Source organism: Vanacampus margaritifer, chromosome 14, assembly GCF_051991255.1.
Source record: "Vanacampus margaritifer isolate UIUO_Vmar chromosome 14, RoL_Vmar_1.0, whole genome shotgun sequence".
Classification (NCBI taxonomy): Eukaryota; Metazoa; Chordata; class Actinopteri; order Syngnathiformes; family Syngnathidae; genus Vanacampus; species Vanacampus margaritifer.
The window spans coordinates 13,325,133-13,352,147 of NC_135445.1; the positions used below are offsets into that span (position 1 = coordinate 13,325,133).

The window sequence follows — 27,015 nt, forward strand, 5'->3', positions numbered from 1 at the left end:
ATATCTCCCATGGCTCCCTGTGGATCTCTAAAAAAAAAAATGTGTAGAAATTATTATTTTTATTTAAAAAATTTTTTTTTTGATAAAATATTTTTTAAATGAATTTATTTCGATGAAAAAAAAGAATAATTAAATATTCCAAAAATGTCAGAGTTCAATTTTTTTAAGGCTAAAGATAGATAAAAACGTTTTTAAAATTACTTTAAAATGTCCAAAAAGGAAGAGTAAAAGCAAAAAAATTACTATAAAATGTCCATGAAATTAAAAAAAATTCAGAAAATTTAAGTTACAAAAAAAAGGCAGAAAAGAAAACGTTCAAATAGTAACAATAAAATGTCCAAAAACAAGAGAAGGCATAAAATTGCCATAAAATGTACACAAAAATGTCAGAAAATTACTAGCAAAAAAAAGGCTAAAAAAACCTGTCCAAACACAGCTACAAATTGTCCAAAAAAGGAAGAAGAGAAGCAGAAAATTACCATGTTACCATAAAATTGCTAAAAATGACAGAAATTTAACAGAAAAGCAGAAAAGTCTAAAAATGTGTGAAAAACTAAATATGAAAAATTATAACAACAAAAAAATCCAAAAACGGAAGACAAGTTCTCTACGTATTCGATGCTGCATATTTTTATGTTATGGTACCGCTCTAAAGCCCCACACATTTTCCTTCATCACTATGTTCAAATGTTTTGCTAGCTCCAGGCAGATTTTTGGTTAATTATTTGACCTAAAATGGCTCTGTTGACGATACAGGTTGCTGACCCCTGATCTAAGTCATAACAATGTTCTCACCATAATGCCAGTCAGGAGGCAGACTCCTTTCCCACAGTATGTATTTGGGACCATGTCTCCATATCCAATTGTAAGAAAGGTGATGGAGATCAACCACATGGCCCCGAGAAAGTTGCTGTTGGTGTCCTGGCTGTCGTGGTACCTGCAATACATAATGCAGGCAACAGGCTGAGTAGCTTTTTTTTTTTTTTTTGCATTTCTCTGCCTCACAATTCCGAGGTTGTGAGTTTGAATCTTGGCTCAGACCTCTCAGAATCATGAAATAAAAATAACTAAAGCAGAACCTTTCAGATTTATTCCTTTAAGATTCAAATGTTGCTGGATGCTAATTGAGCTCTTGGATGCATGGAGATGATCTATTTTTGTGCCTTATCTATGTTTGATGCTGAGAGGCGCAGCATAGCGTGAGAAAAAAAAAAACAGGAAAAGAAAAAACCTCTCGCAAGCTCTGACGGTCCACGCCGCGATGATCCACAGCGAGATGGTGAAGACCAGCAGCACCGTTCCGGGACAGATGGTCATGAGGGTCTTCATGACGAAGCGCGTGTTGAAGTTGATCTTGTTGAGCGCGCCGATGCTGCGAGACGAGGCGTCCGTGAAGAGCTTGCTGTGCAGCAGCATGACGCGGGCGATGAGGTACAGGCGCAGGAACATGGGGATGGACAGGATGATGTCCACGTCGGCGTCCGTCTGCGATGGCGTGTAGGAGTAGGCCAGACGGGCGTTCCAGGTGAAGGTGTAGTTTCCCGGGATGGGGTGGATGGCGCACACCAGGATTTCAAGGCAGATGAAGAAGATGCGCTCGTAGGTCATGGCTATCCTCCAGTCGTCGGCCGCGTTGTCCACCATAAATAACTGAGAGGAGAGCGGCCAACATTTTCATCATTGTGACACAGCAGGCAGCAGGAAATCATTCAAGCCTCTAAACAATATGTCACTAATGGCCTCGGGTCATTAAAGTACATTTCTCACCTCACATTACTCTGATTTCTGATTTGGTCCAAGACAATACGCAGGAGACAATTGATTGGGAGTAAGCACAACATCCCTTCCCAGCAGCCAATACAAACAGCATTTCAGGTCAAAACCCAAATTAGAAATTTCCTCAACAGAAGTCTAACTCACACGAATAAATTACATATTGATCCAACATTGACAGGTGCGTGTAAATTAATGGAAAAGAACACCAATGTATTACAACAAATGGGAATCAAAAAAGCCCGTCGCCAAAAAATCGCGTGCCTGCTTGATGATCAATAAAACCGCTTACAGCATTTCACTCTGACAATCTGCAACCCAATAAAAATGCAAGCCAGCGTTCAGGAAAGGCAGCAAGAAAAGAAATCTAAGTTATATGAAGAAAAAAAAAATCTGCATATTGCATAGACATGGCGCAATACATATTTTGCATATATTCGCTTGTCACAGGAAGAGGGTATTTTGACAGTATAATTATTTTTAATGTTATATATAAGTATAAATTATATTTTTTATATTTTTCCATATTTTTTTAAATGATTTATTATTGTAGTTATTGACTTTAATGATATCAATATAAGTGATTAAAAATGAAAAATGTATTGAAAATTATGAAAATACTATTAAAATATAAATTATAATTAAAATAAAATGAAAATTATGATTTAGGGCAACTAAGATCTTACCATAGCGGAGCAGTTTTTAGTTGTAATAATAACATTCACCACTAGATGGAAGACCGCTTAAGAACACCCAACCCCCAAAATGTACAGTACTTATCCACCAGAGAAGAAGAGATCTCGGATCTGGTGGCAAGGATATGACCAAATTCAGTCAAGAAAATAGTTGTATAGTATAATATTATTATTATTTTTTTTACATTGTGTCGATAAATTATTCGTATTAGTCAAATATCGTGACTAGGGATGTAACGATAAAGGCAATGTCGCAATATCGCGATATTAAAATGGCAACAATATCGTCATTGTCATGTGATGTGAAGACATTTAAAGCAGCCAATTTGTTAAAAAGGTTAGGTTGTTTTTCATTTCAGCAGTTCCAAAACCCTCTGGTGTTTTAATTAGGCATGTTTTGGCCACCTAAATTTAAGGCTCATGCTAATCGCCGATGAAGGGTAACGGAACACGTTTGAGTTCCTCCACAAACTGACTCGATTCACAATGTGTGTGTGCATTAGTAAGTGCCTTAAGATGAAATCTTATTAGTAATTGTAGGTCGTTTATGTACATTGAGGTTAATGTTACCTTACATGTACTATCTCAGCTATATGTATAATTAATTAGCATTGTATAGAAACATTTACATGCAATTTTGCTCATTTAATAATTCAATTTGTAGTTTTTTTGTTCTGCATAAACCCCAAACTACAAACACGCCCCCAGACAAGCAAATTAAACAGTCCAAAGAGAAAACCTGGTCTGAGTATTACCTCACATGGACAAAGCTACTATATGTTCTAACTGGACATACTGCAGCGGTTATCACTCGCATAAATCAGTCATACCTGCAAATAGTTTTTAACATGACTTTTTCGCCTGCTTCAATGAAACACAACATTGTGAACTACATAGACCATGATGCTTTGTGCCACTGGGCCAATAGGAGCACATGATAATAAAATGATGGGCCAAGCTTTTTTCTTTGTCAATATTGTGACTTTCCCCCCTAATGACTATATATATATTTTTAACAATATCATGAGATTTTATGCTAAATAAATGTTATATCGCCAAACTCCACACACTATCGTGATAATTATCGCATCGTGAGGTTCATATTGTTATAATATTGCATCGTGCCGTTTTGATATCGCCAGATTCCAAATCGTAACCGAGTTAATGACCGTAAATTTCAGCCACGTTTGCTCCTTTTTCATATTCATGTGAAAAGATTTAAAGCACTTTGGGCAGTGGCGTTTGCACTCAAATGCAGTAAATCACACTTCCACCATTTATCCACATGTGCCTTTTGTGCACAACGCACCCAAGTGGGATAATGCACTTTTACTCAAAGACACGGCATCCTGCAATCAAATCATTTGATTGATGCCAGAGTCTTTTGGAACGTATGAAATACTTGTCGTACAGCCACAATTGCTTTTAACACAACAGGCCAGGAGAGGTGAGTGTGATGTATTAAATTTCACACCCCCGTCCTGACAAAAATAAATAAATCCTTGCCATTTTAAATCATGTTTTCTATATTTCATATAAGCACTTTGGCCGGTGGCGTTTGCACTAAAATGCAATAAATGCACGCGCATGCATTCCAACGCCAATGGCTCTTTTCTCTTTCTTCCACTTCTGTGATTTCTCTCACCGCTTGGACTCTTTGAATAAAACAAGAGCAGAGAAAGGTGCAACATTAGCAGCGTGCAGTCAGCATTTTCAGCTGCACGCCGAGTTGCACTGATGCGAACATCTGCTGCCGTCACATTAAGCGCTTGCCTCCGACTGGACGGTGCCAGTGACCACCAGTGAAGTCATCTCTCCGGGGACTCCAGTGTGGCTGTAATTTAACACCCTTCATCACTCCCCCAAACACACACACACACACACACACACACACACATTCCTCCCTACTCTTCATCATTTTCAGTGCAATTTACAGCTATCTACAAAGACAGAGTGTATTCACCCTGAACTAATGGCAGCAGTCCGATCACTGTGCTCTCTTATCTCATTTGCACATTATCTGGAACTCACCCTGTTGCAGATTAAAGACCATCAAATTGCATTGGCTTCCACAACATTTGTCAAATAGACAGAGGTGGCAAATCCAGGTCCAGAAAGTAAAAACCCTGCCACAGTTTGGCTTTAGCCCCAGGTGCTAGCTAGCTAGCTCCTTAGCTAGCTCCCATGGTGCTCGTTTACCTGCTAGGGAGCTAGCTAGTTAGCACCTGGGGATAAAGCCAAACTGTGGGATGCTAGCTCCCTAGCTAGCTCCCATGGTGCTCGTTTACCTGCTAGGGAGTGAAGAGGGTCTTCTGCATAGATTTAGTCATAACTGTTTTAATTTACTTATTTCCTCAGTAGAACTTTTATCTGTGTCTTTGTAAGTGCTGTCGCAATTTCTGCTCATGTCATCATGTCTAAAGGACCTCGTCTGTTCATCAATGGGCCAGTGTCTGGGGTTGAACTCAATGTGAATTGGATGATATGCTGTAAAAGTATAAAAAGTCTTATCTACTTCCGGCTGTCGTCATGTGTATTGAAGGCTGTTTCCTGGGGGTTTGGAATACTGCTTTTCAAGATAGTATAAGAATGCTGTGAGTCCGCTGTAACTACACACTTGCAAGAGGAACTGCAGCCATTTGTCTGTAAACTTGCTTGTGCCCAGAATATTCTGTAAAATAAATCTTTCGAAGGACCTGTTCACCGAACTCCAGTCTGTATTCAGAAAATCAACATTCTCTCTACCCGAACAACGAACACGCGAAAGACAAAGATAGTCTTCTAACAGGAGCTATCTAGCTAGCACCTAGGGATAAAGCTAAACTGTGGGATGCTAGCTCCCTAGCTGGCTCCCATGGTGCTTGTTTTACCTGCTAGGGAGATAGCTAGCTAGCTAGCTAGTATCAATGGTTAAAGCCAAACTAGTAGCTGTGACAGGGTTTTTACTTTCTGGACCTGGATTTGCTACCTCTGCAAGTAGATTTTCCCTCCTCTTCCCATTGGAGGTCCCATTAAGGTCCTCCTCTGTCTATATATACATGTTATCAGGACTGGCAGCAAGTATTTCGCAAAATGTATCCGTCAGCAAAAATTAAAGGGGATTCCCGGTGGGTTGTTTTTGCCACAAGAAGTAGAAGGCAGGAAAAAAATGAACATGTTTGGGAATTTGGCCACCGCGTTGGGCCTCGCTGAGCTTTCCGAGGGCGTTTTCAATTATACGCTCCCGGCTCACCTGACAATTTGCTGACAAACTAGACTTGAATCTACAAGATCTAAGTTGTGGCGCAGTTGATCAAGGCAGCGGACGTGTGTGGTGGATGTCAATGTATTTTATTCATAAATATAACAACAGCCTTCTTTCTGAGTCATTGTAGAAATCAATTAATTGATCTAAAAATTATCATTATTATTACTATGGATGGGCGAGGATCAATCAGTATCGATGCTGTTACCTGCCTTATTTTAAGGTATCGGTACTTGCGATGGTGGCATCTTGTGGCCATTTTACGACCAGGAAATAGATGATAAAAATTATATGAATGGAAAATTGCCATTAATTTCATGTAGTTTTAAGGGAAAATGCTATATATTGGGAAATATAGTTGTTTATTTAAAATTTTAAAAAATAGGGTGGGGCGGGGGGTATGTATAAAAACTTATAGTGCTATCGGTACTTGGTTTCTCATTTTTCCTCTGATTTTTTTTGTTTTGTTTTTCCTTGCCTTCTTGTAATTCGATCGGGGGATGTCGTCAATATTTGTCAACTGTGGGCATGTGAAGCCCTTTAAGATTCTTGTGTGATTAAGGGCTATATAAATAAACTTGACTGGACTTGACTTGGTAAATCCCCTCACTGGCCACCACGCACTAATGGGGGTGGTGATTGATACATGAGGTCTGCTACCACCAGCTCATTCCGTATTTATTATTAATTATTTACACCTGCTTATGTTCTATGCTGTCAAACTGGGCGGTTATGTTCTTTTCTACACAGAGATTTCTCCATTTGAGATGAGCATGCCACATATAAAGGGACTGAGATGAGTTGCTTTGCTTAGCGGCGAATTGAGTCGATTGTGCTCATGCCCACAACGGTGCAAACCAAACGTTGTGTCAAATTACTAATACGCGGTCTAACCAGCCTCTGTGTAGATTTACAGTCGCTAATTTCAAACAAGGCCTGTACAATTGTTAAAGGTTTTATGAAATGCTGAGAAAAGATTTTCTATTCTTATTTGTTATTTCCTATATTGAAATCAGAAAAAAATCAGCAATCAAAACGGTGTCCCTGAATATATTTTTTTTGCTCGATCGCTGCTGTGCTTGTATTTTATTTCTTGCATTTATTTGATAGGGACATTGCAATTTACCATAGTTCAAAGACAGGTCATGAAACTGAGGCGCTGCACAAAGACTTTATAGCTTTTTGCTAATTTACAACTCCTGGCCTTAGCTGAGCCAAGCAGGCGTACACAAACACACTTAAAACTACTTTGACTTATGCGGCATAACCTACACGTAAAATATGTTGAAAAGAGGTCATAACAGCAATCTTGAGTATGCAGATACAGTAATATCCATCATATGGAACACTCACTGCAAGCTCATGTCGGACCTTTGCCAGCAACTTTCCATTTAGTCTAATTTGAGATTTCTCATTATGGAGGTGAAAACAGTCCTGGAGGCCTAATGGGATCAGCGACCTAGATTGTAAATTTAGCAGTGATACATAAAATTAAATTGCTGAATAGTCTCCCCCCCGCCCCACAATGTGAAATTGGAAGCTCCTTTTCATCATTTTCAAGGCAAGGACAAAAAAAAATGTATAGAAAAATCAATAAAATAGAGTAATGCTACTTTCCTCACACGAGGACACACAACCGACCGCCCGCTTTGCCGCAACACGCATGCCAAAGTCTGCTTTGTATGATACAACGAGAACAGAGCAAGCTACAAGTTCCCCGGAGTGGCCTCCACAAAGGCTGCTCCACTCATCTATAATTATTTAAAAGCCACAATCCGTTTCCCCACACACATGAAGACGCGTCAATTAAATTTTCAGTGGCCGTTGTTCATATCAGCAGAGTGACACCGAGCTCTTTTGACAAGCAGACATCTGTCAGAGAAGTGTGTAACCCTAACCTGCCAAGCCAGCCCGATGTAACGTAGACACGCAGACACGCAGACACGCAAATGGCGGCCGGCATCCTGCTTCCCGCCTCCTACTTACTTACTTTACGTCAGCTAAATGCACTGTTTTCTACTTAGCTCAAGCTGCGTTTTATTTGACATTTTAGACAACACACATCCCTGCGTGAAGCGTTTACAGAGCTTGTTACCTCAAAACAATGTAATTAAACATTTAGACCCCGCTTGCATAAGAAGGGCCTACATGGTGGCTGAAAGCAATTAGAGTAATGGTTGACCTGAAATACAACACTCAAGGGCCCTTTACCACAGAGCATCAAGTATTGAAGGGTGGCACCAGAACAACAGTTATGACACACAGGTGCATACCAAGCCATAAAGCATGGAGTCAAACACTAAAAGAGGAGTCTGTCGTCCTGTTGGGTGCAAGCTAACATACTGTTTTTTTTTCCATCTACGAGGTTAATCAAACCTTTAAAGTAGGCACAATTTTCCGTAATTAATCGCGATGAATCACTTTTTTCCTACTTCTGTTTTTACTTTTTTCTTCAAAGCTTGTAGCAGATATTTACTTGAGTAAAATTCGAATTCATGTATTTATTTATTTTAGGGGTGTCAGGCGATTAATTTTTTTAATCGTAATTAATTGCGTGACTTCAATAGTTAACTCAGCATTAATCGCAAATTTTATATCTGTTCTAAATGTACAATAAAACATACAAAATAATTACCCCTCCCCCCAAATTTTTTACTTGCATTAACAAAAAAGTGGGAAAAATGTTAAACTAATGGAAATATGGCTGCACATTTTAGTCATTGATACAGTAATTTCATAATAACTCATGAAATGGAGTTCAAATTAAAAAGATGTACTGTACTGTAAAAAACGAGTGCAATATTGATTTGTGTTGAGGTCAATTTTCTGCCACTAGATGGCATACAGGGAGTCCTCAAGTTATAGCGGAGTTCCGTTCCTACGCTGGCGATGTAACCCGAATTTCGTCGGATTTCCCCGTTAAAGTCGATATTTACATCAAAATACTTTGTATTGTAATTTTACAAAGCATATTAGCGCGACCTGGAAGAGCCGGAACCAATATTTTGTGTTTTGACATGGACGTGTCTGCTGTGTTGCGACACGGAATTCCCCCAGTACAGGCTTTCCAAGTAATAGGTGGTCATTAATTGCGTGTTAAAAAATAAGTGGCGCTACAGGAACTTTAAATTAACTCATTCACTGCCATTGACGGCTATTGACGTCAAAAATTTGAACTATTTCTATTAGTTTAACATTTTTTTCCACTTTTGCTAACAAGAGTATGAAAACCTAGATTTTTTTTTTTATTGTACATTTAGAACAGATATCAAATTTATGATTAATCGTGAGTTAACTATTGAAGTCATGCGATTAATTACCATTAAAAATTAGCAGCGTTGGGGAATTAAAATCATAATTAATTGCATGACTTTACGAGTTAACTCACGATTAATCACAAATTTTATATCTGTTCTAAATGCACAGTAAAAAAAATCTAGGTTTTCATACTCTGGTTAACAAAAGTGGATTTTTTTTAAACTAATAGAAATAGTTCAAATGAATATTTGACATCTATAACCGTCAATGGCAGTGAATGAGTTAACATATATATATACAGTATATATATATACACACACACTAAACAATATAGCGTGTGTAAACCACTTCCTATTAAATTCTAATGGGACCTTCTGTAAAAATCTGATGTGGCGTGAGGAAACACTGAGAAATCACTTATTCATGTTTTTGTTTACAGGCTGTAAGAATCTGCACACATCAGCAGAATAATTAATGTATTTTTTTTTTTTAAGAAAAAAATAGTCATAGAGTGTGTTTGTAACGGTGTAGCTCATCAACTTGAGCAGGAGAAAGCAAAATAATTGTTTTCAAGCTGCACTGAACACAGACCTGATGAATTGCGTACATGAACGACAAAACGTAGCACATTTGCATATAGGCCACATGCCACAGCTTTGTTTATAGATGCTCCAGTGCTGATTAATTTAAAGGGGCAGCCAACACATACATCATTGAAATAAAAACATCTGTCTCCAAATTGTTTACATCATCTTCTATTTCTTTAAGAGAAAATAAACATGAAGAAAATCAGCATTTTACAGAAATATTGTTGCTGTGGCCCATGGGGCGAGGAACGTATCAAGTCCAATTGATTTGACGATGCTGTACATGCACTATTAGGAAAGTGAGTAAAGAGCGTGAACCCTGGATTATCCTTTTAGCTTCAACGACAGACACTCATGTTTGACTCTTTGTTACACACAATTGGATCCACTTGGCAGTTCAGCTGAGTAAAGAGTGGACGTGTGCTCACAAAGAACACATTCACTCACCTGAGACGCACGCTAATCCGTTCATTGTACAACATAGCTTTAAAAGGCATAGAAGTGAAATCCGAAGAGGTTGGCCACAGGATCAGGCAAAAACTGCACAACTCATTTACCTAATGCATTTATATAAAAAAAACATTTTTTTAGTTTGTTTTTAACTCATTCACTGCCATTGACAGCTATAGACGTCAAAAATTAATTTGAACTATTTATATTAGTTTAACGTTTTTCCACTTTTGTTAACAAGAGTATGAAAACTTAGAATTTTTTTTATTGTACATTTAGAACAGATGTAAAATTTGTGATTAATCATGAGTTAACTGGTGAAGTCATGCGAATAATTACGATTACAAATTCCAATCGCCTGACACCCCTAATTTTTAATAATCTTTTTTTTTTTTTTTAAGAAAATTAGGGGCGTTAAGTGATTAAAATTAATTGTAAATAATCGTGTGACTTTACTTGTTAACTCAGGATTTTAAAAAATAAATATTATTAAATTTATAATAAAATTTGTAATCGTAATTAATTCCATGACTTCACTAGTTAACTCACGATTAATCACAAATTTATATCTGTTCTAAATGTACAATAAAAAAATTCTAGGTTTTCACACTCTTGTTAACAAAAGTGGAAACAAATGTTAAACTAATAGAAATAGTTTAAATGAATTTTTGACGTCTATAGCCGTCAATGGCAGTGAATGAGTTAAAATGTACACTCCTTTTATTAGCTGTACATTGAAATGTGAGATGTTTACGCCCCTTTGTGCGATACTACAGTACATATATGTACAATTTAGAATCTTCAATGAAAATCCACACAAGAAGTCAAGATAACCAAAAAATGAGGCCAACGCGCTAATTGCAACTTCATCATGCTGTCCACAATACGATCAGACGGAAAAACAAAACAAAAAACATACACTGTATTTAGCGCAGACTTTTGCTAACAGGTCAAACTTCGCAGAGGTCTGCATTCTACTGAGTGCCATTTATAGTTGATAGTGGGAACATTTTAGTTTTGGTTTCCTTAGGGACAGCTCACCAGTTCTGCTAGCTAGGCTGGTTACCGCCTTCACCACGCTCAATATAACTAATGGAGTCCAGCTCAATATTTAATCTGTGTAATGTCGAGTGGGAAACATATATCTTGCCATCCAGAATGAAATCGCTCAATTTCATTAGCGAACAAAGTTGAGAGGTTCGGCCCAATTAGACATTAACGCAATGCTTTATTTATGATATCAAAGCGGGCAACTAAGGGGCCACTTTACTCTGTAAATCTGAAACTGTCGCACATTCTCTATGATTTTCTCCCCCCTCCTCCCCTCAGCCATTCTGAAATCAAGTTTCATGTATGCAAATACATTCTTTTTAATCAAGCAAAGTAAGCACCGGAATAAATCTCTCTTCCTTTATTGTTGCAGCCCAGATGCACACAGCAGGTGAACTGAAATGCCCCGCATGTTGACATTGCCTTGCAGAGCACAGTTTAGAGGACGCCATCAATAAATAATCTTTAGGTTTCTGGTTGGGAGGCAAAGAAGTATGTCTGCTCCAAAAGCTTGTATGTTCGGAGAAAACATTGAGGTGGGCAACCAATGACGTCACCTGACACCAGCCTGAAGTCTCAAGTACAGTAAAGAGGAAAATTCACAAGAGCTTTTAAGGCAACTGGATTCACAAACCATTTTCTGTTTTCAAGCTCCAAAACCGCTTTAAACTGGTTTCCAGTTTAAAATGTCTGTCTGTGTTTTATAATCATACCAATGGTATCACATTACTGACAGGAAAAATTAACATCATTCAAGGAAGCAGAAGGTGTAGGTTATAGGCATGGGCGTTTCTCGACCATTTTTGGGACACTATAAAAACAGTTGGGTGAAAAATCCGATCCTCTACTTGGGTCGATTTGACCCAACTTTGAGTCAAGAAATGGGTCTTTCAACGTAAAACAACTCATAAATATTGGTCAGATCCTTTATTTGGGTCAAAAAATTGGGTCATTTTGTATAAAACAACCCAGAAAGTTGGATCAAATTGACCCAGAAAGTGGATCTGTCTATTTTTGATCCATAATTGGGTTACTTTTGACCCAACTGTTTTTAGAGTGCACCCAAAAATTAAAATTAAAAATCACTTTCTTACCTTCCACCATTCTGTGCCTTATCGACACTCTATTATCATTACTAGTCCTCAGGATTTAATTGTAGCTCACCGTTTATGTTGTTAAATACGGTTAGCTGGGAAAGGTTTCAGGTAGTCCGAGACAGCATGACTGTTTGAATTGGAATGGGAGAAGCTAGCTTTTATGTCCTGTTAAATATTAAAGCCAAGGTGCTACAGACAAACTAACTGATTGAATGGCCATGAGCAAAACGTGTTATGCAACGTTTTCCAAATGGTGAAAATGAAATTAAATGTTTCAATTGAACTTTCCTGGCTGGAACAGCAGCACCCCTCAACCTCTGGCTGCAAAATCGTCCTGACGATGGGTGTAGTTATGTCCCAAAAGTGATACTAGAAGCTATTAAAATGTCTCTTACAATCCTTATAGATGGGTCCTTGGTTTACATTATGCTTGCAACCCTGCCCGTTTAAAACGCTGTACGCCCTGGGATCCAAGCCCTTTCACTGATACTAACAAAACTTTTAATATGGAGAACAAATGGCCAAATTTGCACCCTGCACCAAAAAATATTCCAGCAGGAACATAATGCTAAACCAGAAAAATAGGTTGCGTTTTCACCTCATTCACATCCGCGGTAGTCAAATTGTCCCATTTGCCCTTCCTATCCACCGTGTCATCTCATATCATCATTTTGTCCATGATGGACTGAAACATGATTGTCAACATGTAAACATAAGTCTGAAGTAAGATGTATGAAAATCAAATATAGCCCATAAATGATAGAATAATGAAATGAGTGTGCTTTTCTGTGGCGAGTGGTGCTGTACTCCAACTCACACCCTTGTACATGCTACTTCATTGTGTGCTGCTCGTAACATTGAAACCTCATGTCGGGCTGTCCTAAATCCAGAACCATGTCGTGGTATTGCAATCGTAATAATTTCTACTATACGTACATCTGATTTGCTTTCTCTGTCCACTCTGCTTATCCTTTGCCCTGTTCATTCATTCATTCATTCATTCATTCATTCATTCATTCATTCATTCATTCATTCATGCATTCATTCATTCATTCTCCGAACTGGAAACTAAGTTTGTCCCACCACTTCTGCGTAGCAAACATCTTACTGTGTAAACGTGACTTAGCAAGGAAAAACTAAATCAATTTGTTGATCTGTCTCCTTTCTAGTTAATCTGTCTCCTTTTTAGCAGCTAGCTATCTAGCTAGCTAACTAACTAATAAAAGAGACAAAACTTTGCAAGGAAACAAAGAGTGTCCCACAAATTCTGCGGAGCAAACATGTTACTATGAAAATTTGTGTGACACGGTAAGAAAAAAGAAAGTCATTTTGTTAATCTGTCGCTTTGTTTGCTAGCTAGTGTTGAAGAAAAGGATCTTTTTCTCCGCGTGTTCGTTTTCTTTCGGGTAATGAGAATGTTAGTTATCCGAATGCAGGCTGGAGATCGATGAACAGTCACTTCGAAGCTTTTATTTCTACCGAATATTCCGGGCACAAGCGAGTTCCCAGACAATAGCTGCAGCCTCTCGCAAGTGCTTAGATTTCAGAGCACTTACAACATTCTTATACTATCTTGAAGGGCGGTACCACAAAACCCCCAAGCCCCCAGAGTTCACCAGACATGAGATAGGACTTTTACAGACATCATTCAATACACATTGACTTCAAACACAGACAAATGGTCTATTGTTGTGAAAATAGAGGAGGTCCTACAGACATCATTCAATACACATTGACTTCAACCACAGATCTGAGGAAATAAATAAATTAAAACAGTTATGACTAAATCTGGGCAGAAGACCCTCTTCACTAGCTAGCTAGCTAACAAAAGCGACCAAAGTTGCCAAGGAAACAAAGGCTGCCCCACAAATTTTGCGTAGCAAACATGTGACTGTGTAAATGTGATATAGCAAGGAAAACTGAAGTTAATTTGTTGATCTATCGCTTTTCTAGCTGCTAGCTAGCTAACCGCCTAATAAAAGAGACCAAAGTTGTCAAGGAAACAAAGGGTGTGTCCTGGAAATTCTGCGGAGCAAACATGTGACTGTGTGAATGTGACATGGAAGGATAATTAAAGTCAATTTGTTGATCTGTCGCTATTCTAGCTAATAACTAACTAACTAACTAACTAATGAAGACATTTAATATTTTCAATTTGTGGTTTTACTGTTTTTGAATTTACTTATAGACATAACAATGTGATATAATCATGAGTGTTTAAAATAATACAGTGGAATAATGATTTTGTGAACTTTATTTTATCCTCTCACCCTCAAAGCTATTGAAGATATGAATGTGCATGATGTTATTTAGAGCCTTTTGGCATTAGAGACTAAAAGTCTGGGGTTAGATCCTAATTGCATTTCTCCCCCAGTCAAGAAGGGGAACTGAATGTAAATGTCTGTTTACTAATAAGATTACACCTTTGTTCAACCTGGAATCAACATGTCTGTATGTAAACTTCTGCTTACTAATAACATCACGTCTGCTTGCTAATAACATCACACATTTGGTCACTAGGAGATGACATGTCTGCCCTTTGTTCAATCAAGAGCCGGGAAGAGGAACCTTTTATCTTTTGAGTATAAATGAGTCGATGTTCTGTAAATTGACACACACTTGGGGGGATCCACGTTGCATTCTGATGTGGTGTCCTGACTGTGTCTTTAGAGGGCTCTAAATAAATTCTTGCAAGAAAACTTCTTCATCAGATCCTGAATACAATTATTTTGGACACGCAAAGATTACACTTAATATAGTAATTTAATATTCCTTCACTAACTAATTGACCAAAGTTGCCAAGGAAACAAAGGGTGCCCCACAAATTTTGCATAGCAAACATGTGACTATGTAAATTTGATATAGCAAGGAAGACTGATGTTCATTTGTTGATCTATCACTTTTCTAGCTGCTAGCTAGCTAACTACCTAATTAAAGAGACCAAAGTTGTCAAGGAAACAAAGGGTGTGTCCCAGAAATTCTGCGGCGCAAACATATGATTGTGTGAATGTGACGTGGAAGGATAATTAAAGTCAATTTGTTGATCTGTCGCAATTCTAGCTAGCTAGCTAGCTAACTAACTAACTAGAACAAAAGTTGCCAAGGAAACAAAGAGTGTCCCATAAATTCTGCAGCAAATATGTTACTGTGCAAATATGTGACAAAGAAAGGAAAAATAAAGTTAATTTGTTGATCTGTCGCTTTTCTAGCTAACTAACAAACATAAGTAACAAAACAGAAATAAAAGAGACCAAGGTTGCCATAGAAACAAAGGGTGTGTCCCACAAATTCTGCGTAGGAAACATGTTACTGTGTAAACATGGCAAGGAAAATTAAGTCAATTTGTTATTCTGCCGCTTGGCTTGCAAGCTAACTTAAGTTTTACTCCAATCACCAAATTAGAAGGTGCCCTTTGTCTATCTGCTGTTTGTGACTTTTAATAGTATGCACATTTTAAATGGACATCAAGGACATGCGAGCCCCCAAAGAATTTAGCATTAGACCACATTTAAGAAACTCAGCAGAACTATCAATCACAAAGCATCACAACGATAACATGAACACAGATGGCCCTCGGCCAAATAAAAATAAAAACCCTTTGATCGAGTGCAAGTAATAAAAAAATAAAAAAACTTGAACATGTCAGTTTCCTCCCTCATGGGGAGGAAGGTGAACCCGCTGACCATCTCAAAGCAGAATGACGCTTGCCCGTTGACAATGACAAATCAAAGTCGGGGGAGACGCAACACAATCTCCATTGGTACGCTAAGTCGCTGCCTGCCAACGCAGCAACCGCAGCTAAAGTAAAAAGTCTAAAAATTCCTTTGGCGGGTGGCCACATGTCAACAAGAGGCATCAAGGCAACTTGATCATCTGCTAACACTTCAAGGAGGACTAAAAATAGGCTCAACATCAGCATTGGGAAAGGAGAGGATTTCACATGAAAGCGATTAGAGATGACGAGACCAATCTAGTTCACGGACACCCCGCCTCTTTTTTTGTGATAATACACTTGCCTCTGGAGGCCAACTGAGCACGGCAGATGATTCCCAAACCTGTCATACCCATGACAGCAGGTAGGCTGCCGTTGCATCCATCCCTGTCCGACGTGACCTTTTCCAGCGAGCAAAAACATTGCACGTTGTTAGAAAGTAGATAAACGAGCGGGAGTAATATTTACTGAGCTTGACAAGTGAATCAGTTTTAAGGGGCCGGGAGTGGTGAGGGCAACGTTTCATAGCGACGACTTATTATGGCTCAGTGTGTGACAGACATCTGTGAATACATAGGGACGTGCATGCATAATGAATTTCATTGCAGGGGGGGCAACATCTCGGTGGGCCTAAAATTACTGGTTCATAAACCAGCAATATTGGCGTTTACTTGGCAACAAAAAGCAGGTTGGAGCAACCTAGTGACTGTGACTAAGGCCGAACAAATCAGCGGTGACTCGAATTGAGATGCGAATTGGCTGTTAAAAATGAATGCCGAATCAGAATATTGGGATTTGAGTGAGGATGAATCACAGAATATTGTCGTGTGTACGAGTGTCACACGAATGATTTAAATGGTAATGTCTGCAAGTGTTTTTATGTTTAGCTGTCTAATAAACATTCGATCAAACTGTCAAATAATCAGTCAATAAAGCCCATCTAGGCAGCATATCACATCTTGGACCCTCCTAGGTTAGCTTAATGCTAGCTAGCAGGTACAACACAACACGGATGAATTAAAAACTTTACCAAAAGAGTTCTCCCTTTGGCCAGTGTACGACGAGGTGTCCTGGGGGTTAAAGTGAGTTATTTTCAACCAAAAATGAAAACCTTTTTGTAGGTTGACGCGACTGGGTTAGCGCGTCCGTCACATATGTACACTCGGATATGTCTTCAAAAAAAGCAAAGCGCTTTGGACAACATATATTTATATTATATATATATATTTTTTTTTTTCGGCAAAAGTGCAATTAGTAACCCATTCTGATCGATGCGGGATTTGGTGGTTGAATGGTAAACGAATATACGAACGTGCATTTGGCGTACGATTCCAGGAAATTAAAATTGTTCAGTATTGTAATGACTAAAAATTCTATAATATGAATGCAAGGCCAGTAGATGGCAACAACACGTAAAGAAAGACCGTGTAAGCAACGATTGTTTTCCAGGACAAAGTTTAAATATCCTTTGTCTTTGTGTTATATGTGATTATATGTGACTCATATATACTATATATATATATATATATATACAATTCATATTGGGTGTTTCTGTTTGGATAACTGATAAATGTGAGATTACTTGTAAAATAATAACATATACTTTATTATTGGAGATATTGTTTGCAGCCTTTGCAGAGTTTTTTTTCATTAGCGTATGAATTATTCCACCGATGATAAGGCTGCTTTTTTTAATCTCTGTTTGTTTACTTATACCTGTACGTGAGCAGGATTATGCAAAACCACTTTACCTCAATTTTGCATGTCAATGGTCAAATCCATTCAATCTTGTCGTGGATTAACGTGAGGATCCAGGATTTGGGTTGTTTGCTTTAGTACCTAATATATATATATATATACAGGTATATGGCATGATTCAGAAATTTGATATTCATTGGATCTCAAGGTGTGCATGCTGATTATATTTATCAGTACACTTCCATTATGACTAAAAAACTAAACTTCACTAATAACGATGTCAAAGACTATCAAACACAGTGCACATGCACGGAAAGTGTTTATGGGGAATGGAGCCAATAAATGTGCACTGAGGCATCGCCAACAATTGCAGCCGAGCTGTTATATGCTAGTAATGGAAACCTGCTTTAATGAAGAATGCGTAGTGGCACGATATCATTCACAAATAAACCCTACATGACGCACAGAAGGTTCAGGGAGAGACTCATTTATGAATTGAATAATTTACACATATAGAAAGGGTGCAAACAATGTATGTGATACGTTCATGCAAACGTAAGCTCTCTGAGGGAATGGATACACATTACGTACATTTCTATCATCGCTCATAAACGAAAGCTTTACAATGGGACATTTTACTGTTGGGCTGTTCCAATGACAGATATTCCCCACAGACTTGTAAATTACAAAAATACAAACCTGGCGCAAAATATGACAATCAATCTGAATTGAGTATTGAACTGTTCGACAAACACGTCTGAAAGCGATGATGGCGACGCGGCCTGCATTCAAGTTGTTTCCCTCTCAAGTTAATTAAAACGGAGAAGTCTTGCATATGTGAAAGCTACATAGATTCTTGCTGCAGAATGTGTCACTATTGATTTTGTGGCTGTTCGACAAAAGGCACAAGTGCTGCGGCTTAAGATGAACTGTTGCAGCACCGTTTCTGTGCAAGGTCATTAAACTGTCCGCACGCGTTGGGGGAACTCTCAAGGTGGTTGGGCGGGTTTATTCACGCACTCAACACATTAAGTTCTTGAATCAGATGGAATCTGTTTTTCAATTGGCATCGCATACTGTAAAGTGGTCTTTGCTAGCTTTTGAATGACCAGAGATGAAAACTGAAACAACTATTGAGACACCTGAACATGAGCATGTTGAGTTGTGATAAATAAAACTACCGCATTTCCTCAAATTATGTCTTTTAATAGTCGCCGGATGCACTATTCACTAATTTTATTTTTTTTAATCATTATTTAATTTTTTGTAATCATTATTTTATTTTTTGTAATCATTATTTTATTTTTTGTAATCATTATTTTAATTTGTAATCATTATTTTATTTTTTTAATCATTATTTTATTTTTTTTAATCATTATTTTTCCCCAATACATGCAATACTGTGTTTGTGTTTTTCCTGCTGAGCCCATTTCATTTGAACTTGCTAACCAAAACAGCAGCACCAAGTGAAGTATCTGCACAATGGTTAACATTCCAGTACTCTCCCTCCAGAATGTGTGTCCATGTTTATGTGCAGTTTTAGCTCCATTTTCACTTGACACAATTAGAATACACTCTAAAAAACGCCGTTATTCAAAAAGCAAACCCCGATATATGCCTTCCCCATCTGCAGTTGAGTATAAGAATGCCTCTAACCACTATTTATGGAATTCTGGTGTACCTTCTCTACAAATAGTTGTCAGGTTCCATAAAAATAAAATAAAAACTATATATTTTTTTAAATCAGTTGTGTTGATCCCATATGAACCTCTATCCCCTTTGGCCACATCAACATGTAAACGATTGTGGAAAAAAACAAAAACAAAATACAAGGCGTGTTTCATTACCTGGATCTCTCTTGCATGGTAGATGATAATCAGTCCCAGGAGAATGATTGTAGAAAGGCTTATCAGGCATTTTAGAGCTAATGAATACAGGGACTCCTGGAAGAGAGCGACAACACTAAAAACCAAAGACAACATAGTGGCATAAAAGGAGAAATTTCACAGCGTTATGTTACACGGCTGGATAAATCAAAAATGACGGCTGATTAGGAAAGCACTTAAATTAGCTTGCTCCAAGGGAAAACGAGTCAATTAATGGCTCATCACTTTTAAAGATGTTGCTTGTGAAGCCTTAGCAACTCCGTAAACATCTCTGGAAAGTGAGTAAGAGTAACCTTGGAGCCCAGTAATGACGATTTAGTGTACCTTGCGGGGCAGAACACACCCCTACAATACTTTTTGGTTTGTCAAAAAAAGTTGCCAAAATTTCAAGATACACACCTTTCCATACGCTCCCCAGGAGAGTTCAGTCTCGATAACCATAACAACGATCCCAAACATCCCAAAGATTAAAGCATAGTCGCTGAGCCGCTTCCTCTTCTCGAACAAGGCCCTCCTGTGGCCGAGCTTCTCCCCAATGTTCTGGTTCTTCTTCTTGCCCGATTTCCCGCAGCCCCCGCCTCCGTCCCCGGACGCGTACGGCATGAGCGTGGCCGAGTGGTTCTCCGGCTTGGAGGCTGCCAAGGTGTCCGACGCGTCCGCGGCCGAGAGGGGCTGCAGGGGCTGCGACTCGGAATCGAACTCGTGCACGTTCCTGCGGGACGAGCTCAAGTGGCTGAGCGGCCGCATGACGCCGCCGTTGTATCTGCAGCTGCTCATGGCTGTCTCATGGCGGGAGGCGAAAGCGTGGCTGGCCCCGGGATGCTGCGGATGCTGCTGCTGCTGACGACGAGGAAGAGGAGGATGAGGATGAGGAGGGGGATGCCTGGAGGAAGTAGCATGACTAGAGGGAGTCGGGTCGCAGACGCCTCGCCTGGAAGACGTCTCCGAAAATGTCCTCAAAGTTACCGCGGTACACGTCGGCGACGTCCCGCCGAGGACGCAGCTTTCCCGGGCATGGCAGGTGCAGTAGTTGCTGCGGCAGGTGCAGGTGGAACGCGGCGGTTGTCCGCAGGGGTGCCGGTGACACTGACTCGGATCCGACTGCTGCTCCTGGTAGAAATGGTTCCGCAGCTGCAACGGGCTTCCCATGTCACGGCTCTTTTTTTTTTTTTTTTTTTTTTTAAAGCAGCAGTCGGCCAACCACTGAGCACCCGCGGTGTGCTACTCGGACCAGGACAAAACCATGTCGGCTCTTGTAAAACAGCAGATTCGATTGGGCAACGAGTACTAAAACTGTTTCGACGTCATGAAACGCGGGTTAATTTGTTCTGCCTTAGCTATATATGCTGGCACATAGGGATACATATATAAATTAACTAGGAGTTCTGTTCCCAAATTGTATCAATAAACGCCCTAAAACTCTAAAGATACACTTGTTTGGTGATTGATTGATTTAAAAAATATATAGGCTAATCTACAAACGGTAGCCTATCTCCCCACCCATCTCAATAACAACTTTTGTTTTCTTTTAGGACTATATTTATCTATCCATCCAGCTATGAAGTAGCCTATCTATATCAATCTTTCTATGTCCATCTAGCAATCGACCAACCCATCTATTTATCTATCCATCACTAGTATATGAAATATTAATCCATCCATCTAAGAAATGCATCAAATATGTATCCATTATGTGTCCATCCAGTTGTTTTTATTGCTATCCATCCCAATAAAGCCCTTCCTATTTATCCCACTCTAACTTTGAAGTTTTTTTTTTAAGCCATCGTTAATTTACCAAATGCCGTATTTTATCAATATAGATTACAAATTTAAATACAACCTACCATGTAGCACCCATCAAGGGCTTCTCATAAATTCCACACGCACCCACATTTATTGGCCACAGAGCGCGCGCCTCCCTCCAGTCCAGCCTCTTCCATGGCGACTTTATTCATTTGATTGGCTGCTGGTCACGTGAGCAGGCGCGTTGCTCAGCGCCAGTGCTCGGACCCCCGGGTTGACTCGACCGCTGCAGCCTGCCGGCCGTTGCGTAAACCGATTGCAAGTGAAGTTTACGTCGATCGCACCGAGGGCTATGATGAGGGCTCCGGGTGAGGGAAGCGGGATCAACTGCGTCGCCCTCTACCGTTCCAATTTGTGGTTCTCTGCAGTTACGTTGTCCCACTGAAGTTGCTTACGTGCGTGTGCTAAACTCGGAGGTCTTTATATAGTAAACAAACTTCTCACGCGCTCTCTCATTGATCACGAAGCGCCCGTTCATAAAAGCGTCGCTCTGCATTGGGCACTCACTCCTGATTGGCTGGATCAGGCCATCACATCATGTGACACTGCCTCTCTTTACGTGTGTGAAAACTGTTGTCCATCCGTCCATAATTGTCAGTGTCAATTTGACGTTATTTTTGTAAGATGTGTTGACGTAGCCCCCCACTTTGTATTGAACACTGATGTAGGCAGAGAAAATGTATGGCCAAAACAAATAGGCCTAAAAAATATATATAGTTAGCTTAGTGATTTGAGTGGCACAGGCCAGTAAGAGTTTACAATTAATAATAAAATTGGGAGGGAAGAAACACACAGGTGGACGTGATCGGACAAGCTTTGAGACAAGGGGGGAGAAAAAGTTGACTTAGTTGATTCCTTATACGGCGCTTCTTTTGGACAAAAGTATCAGTTCATTATGAGAAAGAACCCTTTGACCTCAAGACAGGCTTAGTACCGAGAGTTACGCGTTTGGTTCCAAAAGTACTTCTTTTCAAGCACTTCATCACTTCAGAGACGTTTGTTCATTAGTCTTTTGAAACACACTGATGGGAAAATTCAAATAACGGCAATCGAGCCTAATAAATCATGTCCTGTCATTCTACGATCAATCGGTCACCTCTGCATTAAATGTGGACAACTCCAGTCGAACATACGATACTCTCCCAATGTAAGATCTCTTTCAAAATGTCTGCCTTTTACAACAAATGGATGACACTCGGACCAAGTCTAATCATGAAACCCGTGCATTATCACTAAATATGTCACCAGGTCAGATTCCAACGCTGTTATCGGTAGAGGGAGGGGCCTTGATGGCAAGTCATTATTTTCACAGAACCTTTCTTTCGCTTGAAGCTTTTCTTTTTAAGGAGATCGAGGAACGGGATGATTAAGACTGCATATGTCAGTCTGGATGAGAGGAATAATCGCTATTAAGATTAAGAGCATCAGTTAAACACTAGACGCGACAGACAAGCCAGTAAAGAGTGCGTATTAGCACCAGAGCGATTATAAAGTTCATTATTTCTCTGTACTTCTTTGACATTTGTCTGAAAACTGAGATGACCGACGAAGCGGCAGGACGGTCACCCCTGTCAAATTTGTTCTTGCTTTTTTTCCCCCCCTTTTCTTTTTTTAATGAGACATTTAACGTTTGGCTGACAGACCATGAAAGTGTCGCTGGTGACTTAGTGAAGTGTGTGACAATGTCCTTATGTTTAACACCTGCACAGCTTGAAAAAAAAAAAGTGTTGCTTACCACATTCACACCTCTCCAGCCTGCAGACTTGAAAGGAAGTGATCGGGTCTTTTTTTAATAAAAGGCCACACCTGAAAGTGCCGGAAGACACCAAGCCGGAGCTGTGATGATTTTCGGAATAACCGGCTAGTGAATCCCAAAAACGCTAACAAAAGTCACTTGCAAAGTATGCAAGGAAAATAAACCAAAATACATCCGAGGGCTGTAGAATCTCACAACGCGAATTAGAAAACTCAAAATACAATACGAGCTATGCAAAGCGACATGGCAAAAATATCGCGTGGTTGACAAGCACTCGGGCAATAAGCCAAGGAAACAACAGCATAAAATTACGTGTCAAAAAGACTCACATGAGAAACAAGAAACAAAGCTAGAGATAGGAATTTGGAACACAAAGTCAGAATAAAGCTCTTGGGCAATTAATCAGACGGCCGAAATCAAAGTATATAAATTTGTAATTTCACAAGCAATCCTCAGATGAGCAATGCAACTTGTACACAGAGTTGCTCTGGATGTCGTTATTTGACATGCAATTTAAAGTTAAAAGTCAAACACAAACGTTCTGAATAAGAGACACATATGAATTATATCTTCATTAACGGCACCACACAATGCATTCTGTGAGCAATATACAGGTATATGAAAAATAGATAGATATGACGCCCGTAACTATATCGACAAAATGTTGCCGTGTTTCATTTGCATTTGCGTAATTTTTTGGGACAATATATATATATTTTTTTTCTTCTTTTCTGGAGAGCTCAGTATTGTTCATTCGGTAATTTTACATGTCATCATCATTGCTCTCTCTCTTTAAAAAAATAAAATAAAATCTATTTATAGTTGCTGGCTCGCAAATAGCGAAAATCTGCATATAATTGATGGCAATTTTTTTTTTTATTACTATATACAATGATTTTTCCGATCCAGCCCACTTGGTAATCCATGTGGCCTCTCAGCGAATACGAGTTTGACACCCCTGCTATATCGTGTCTGATCCCTGAAATCCAGCTGGCTTTTAGTCACGTTGCAACTGACATAACAGCCATTTACGTTGAGCAGAAGATTTACGGTCAATCTGCATTAAATGTCCCGCTCAAGGCCTTGATGGCACCGTGCGGGATTTGGACTCGCAGGTTTATATCCACTGTCAGGCTGATGTATGGCCACTGTGCTGATGTGTTGCTAAATTCAAATTCGCAAGAAGGGCTGTAGGCAGAGAATGGACGCCCCAAGAGTGAACTTGGATAATTATGTACTGGAACCTTTACTTACTATACAGGCAAAGTTTTAAATAACAGGTAACGTTCAAAACTGTTAGCGTGTATTTATTTTAGAGCTGTCAAACGATGAATTAAAAAAAATCTGATTAATCACAACTTAGAATTTTGATTCATCACGATGAATCGCTTTATAAAAAAGGCTTTTTATTAAGATTTTTTTCCCGCCAAATTGGAAAACCACCGGTTATGTGTTCATTCTTTTGACATTTTCCGCAGTTTTTTGATCCACTACATTCTCTAATCCTCCTTTTTCTCTAATTAAGTACTTGCATAATTTAAAATGGAAAAAAAGACCCCAATATTTTGACATGAACAAATATTCTAAATGTCATACACAAACATTTATTAAATAATTTACTTTAATGCATGTAGTTGTGTTTATTGCTCAAACACATGTGCTATCTTTTTCCATTGTCACGCTAATGATCATCTATAGTCAAAATTAATAGTGTTTTTTTTAAAAGTGTTTAAGTGTAATTAAAAGTGTCTTAATTCATAATTAATGCAATCATTTTTGGTGACTAATTAATCAGTTAACGCTTTAACTTTGACAGCAATAATTAATTTTAACTCGTTCACTGCCATTGACGGTTATAAAGGTCAAAAATTTATTTGAACTGTTTCTATTAGTTTAACATTTTCCACTTTTGTTAACAAGAGTATGAAAACCTAGAATTTTTTTTTTGTACATTTAGAACAGATAGAAAATTTGTGATTAACCGTGAGTTAACTAGTGAAGTCATCCGATTAATTATGATTAAAAAAAATGTAATCACCTGACGCCCTTCATTTTTAATAATCTTTTTTTTAATGAAATGATTAAAAATTAGGGGCGTCAGGCGATTACCATTTTTAATCATAATTAATCGAATGACTTCACTAGTTAACTCACGAACAGATATAAAATTTGTGATTAATCGTGAGTTAACTAGTGAAGTCATTCGATTAATTATGATTAAAAATGGTAATCGCCTGACGTCCCTAATTTTTAATCTTTTCATTAAAAAAAGATTATTAAAAATTAAGGGCGTCAGGCGATTAATTTTTTTTAATCATAATTAATCAAATGACTTCACTAGTTAACTCACGATTAATCACAAATGTTATTTCTGTTCTAATACAATTTTCAAAAATTCTAGTTTTTCTTACTCTTGTTAACAAAAGTGAAAAAATGTTAAACTAATAGAAATAGTTCAAATGAATTTTTGACGTCTATCGCCGTCAATGGCAGTGAACGAGTTAATGATAGCAGGACAACTGCATATAACAAATCACCTATTTTAACTTTAATGAGAGATATTAATAAATAAAAAACCCTGTTGAAATGAGACGCTGTTTTTACTAACCTTTCGGCCAGTTCTGAATTGTACAAACTACTGAAGGGTAAACAAAAGAACGCTGCTAACCAGCTGTGAATGTTTCACATTAATATAAATCAGAGAGATACTGGACAAATTGTTGCACTTTTAATAAAAACTGACAAGACCAGCTAATCATTATATTTATTGCTATACGTATATTGCTGTCGTAATAATGAAATCGTGTCAATGGCATAGTAGCACACACACAACTTGAACTTTTTTACTTATCTACTAACCATCTCTTGAGGTCAATGTCACTCATCCCTGAGAATGAAAACTCTTTATGGGTTTAATCATCACCTCAGAGCTGGAGGGTGCGATTGGGACAGGACAGATTGCACTCATTTTCTCCAAAAGCCAGAGGTGCTTCTTGGCCATTGACTTGAAATACACGGCACCGGGGAGAGTGTAAAACGGAGTCCAACATTACATATCAGCGCTGTTTAGCAGTAAATACACTTTGCTGCTGCCTTCACATTTTATTTAGAGAGCTCCAGAAATGTAGGCTTCACTTGACAACGTAAAAGAGGGCACTTTTATCTGCTTTAAAAGCGCACGCTCGGCAGAGCCTGGAGCGTGGAGATGGCTTCAGCAGCAGTTACGGGCATATGGGGAGCATTTAAGAGCAGCACATCATTTTGGATGTGGGCGGCGGATATTAAGCATCCCAACAGTTTCAAATTCACTTGCATGCAACCGCATATAGTAGTCGACTATTATTTGCTTGTCTGTGTGTATGTCAGATTTTTATAATGAAAAACCGGCACACAAAAATGTTGCTGAAAATCAAATATACAAAAAATGCTCACCAGGAACTATTTATAACAAATTTAATCTATGTTGTTATGACAGTTCAGCAGTGCTAAACAAGTCAATGCATGCAGATAGGACGTTTTAAGTGGTTTGGCGTATGAATCGCTATGACAACTGTGGGACTGACATACACGTGGCTTGTTACTGGACAAAAATAAATAAATAAATAAAGAGAGACGCTGGGACGGGACCTGCGTGAAAGTGCGACAAAAAAATGTGGCTGGCAAAATCTGCTGGGACTCGGGGACACAAGGCTCAAATGCAACGTCTGGTCACCCTCGTACAACGCTGATGCTCTTGCATTTGGAGACAAGTTAGTTTTAAAGCACAGGGACTTTTAGTTTATGTTGATTATGGCGGTGCCATATGGACAAAAGCGGTAATGTTATGCCTGAAGGAAGATCACATGCGTCACGTTTGAGCTCACGCCAGCGAGTGAACGCCGGGCTAATGTTGATCCTTGGCTGTCCTTTTATCCGGGTAGCTTTCTTTTTTTCTTTTTTGTCTCCTCAGGCAAAACTTTTCAGTGGTTTTGCAGCTTCTGCCAAGAAAGCAGTAATCGTGCGGCGA

General features: G+C 38.8%; 1 protein-coding gene across 3 annotated transcripts in view; it reads right to left on the bottom strand.

Moving 5' to 3' along the window:
• The window catches only part of kcnn2 (potassium calcium-activated channel subfamily N member 2), a 42,819-nt gene extending 22,125 nt beyond the window's left edge, over positions 1–20,694 (bottom strand). For 2 of the 3 annotated variants that reach the window (XM_077543095.1, XM_077543093.1), the window contains exons 1-4: positions 19,850–20,694; positions 19,412–19,507; positions 1,232–1,650; positions 796–937 (exon numbers count right to left, since the gene is read on the bottom strand). In XM_077543095.1, the coding sequence (XP_077399221.1) occupies positions 796–937; positions 1,232–1,650; positions 19,412–19,507; positions 19,850–20,599 (1,407 nt within the window). In that variant the 5' untranslated portion in view covers positions 20,600–20,694. The remainder of the gene's footprint in view (positions 1–795; positions 938–1,231; positions 1,651–19,411; positions 19,508–19,849) is intronic. The other variant, XM_077543094.1, reaches the window with a different exon arrangement.
• Positions 20,695–27,015: the final 6,321 nt, after the last annotated feature.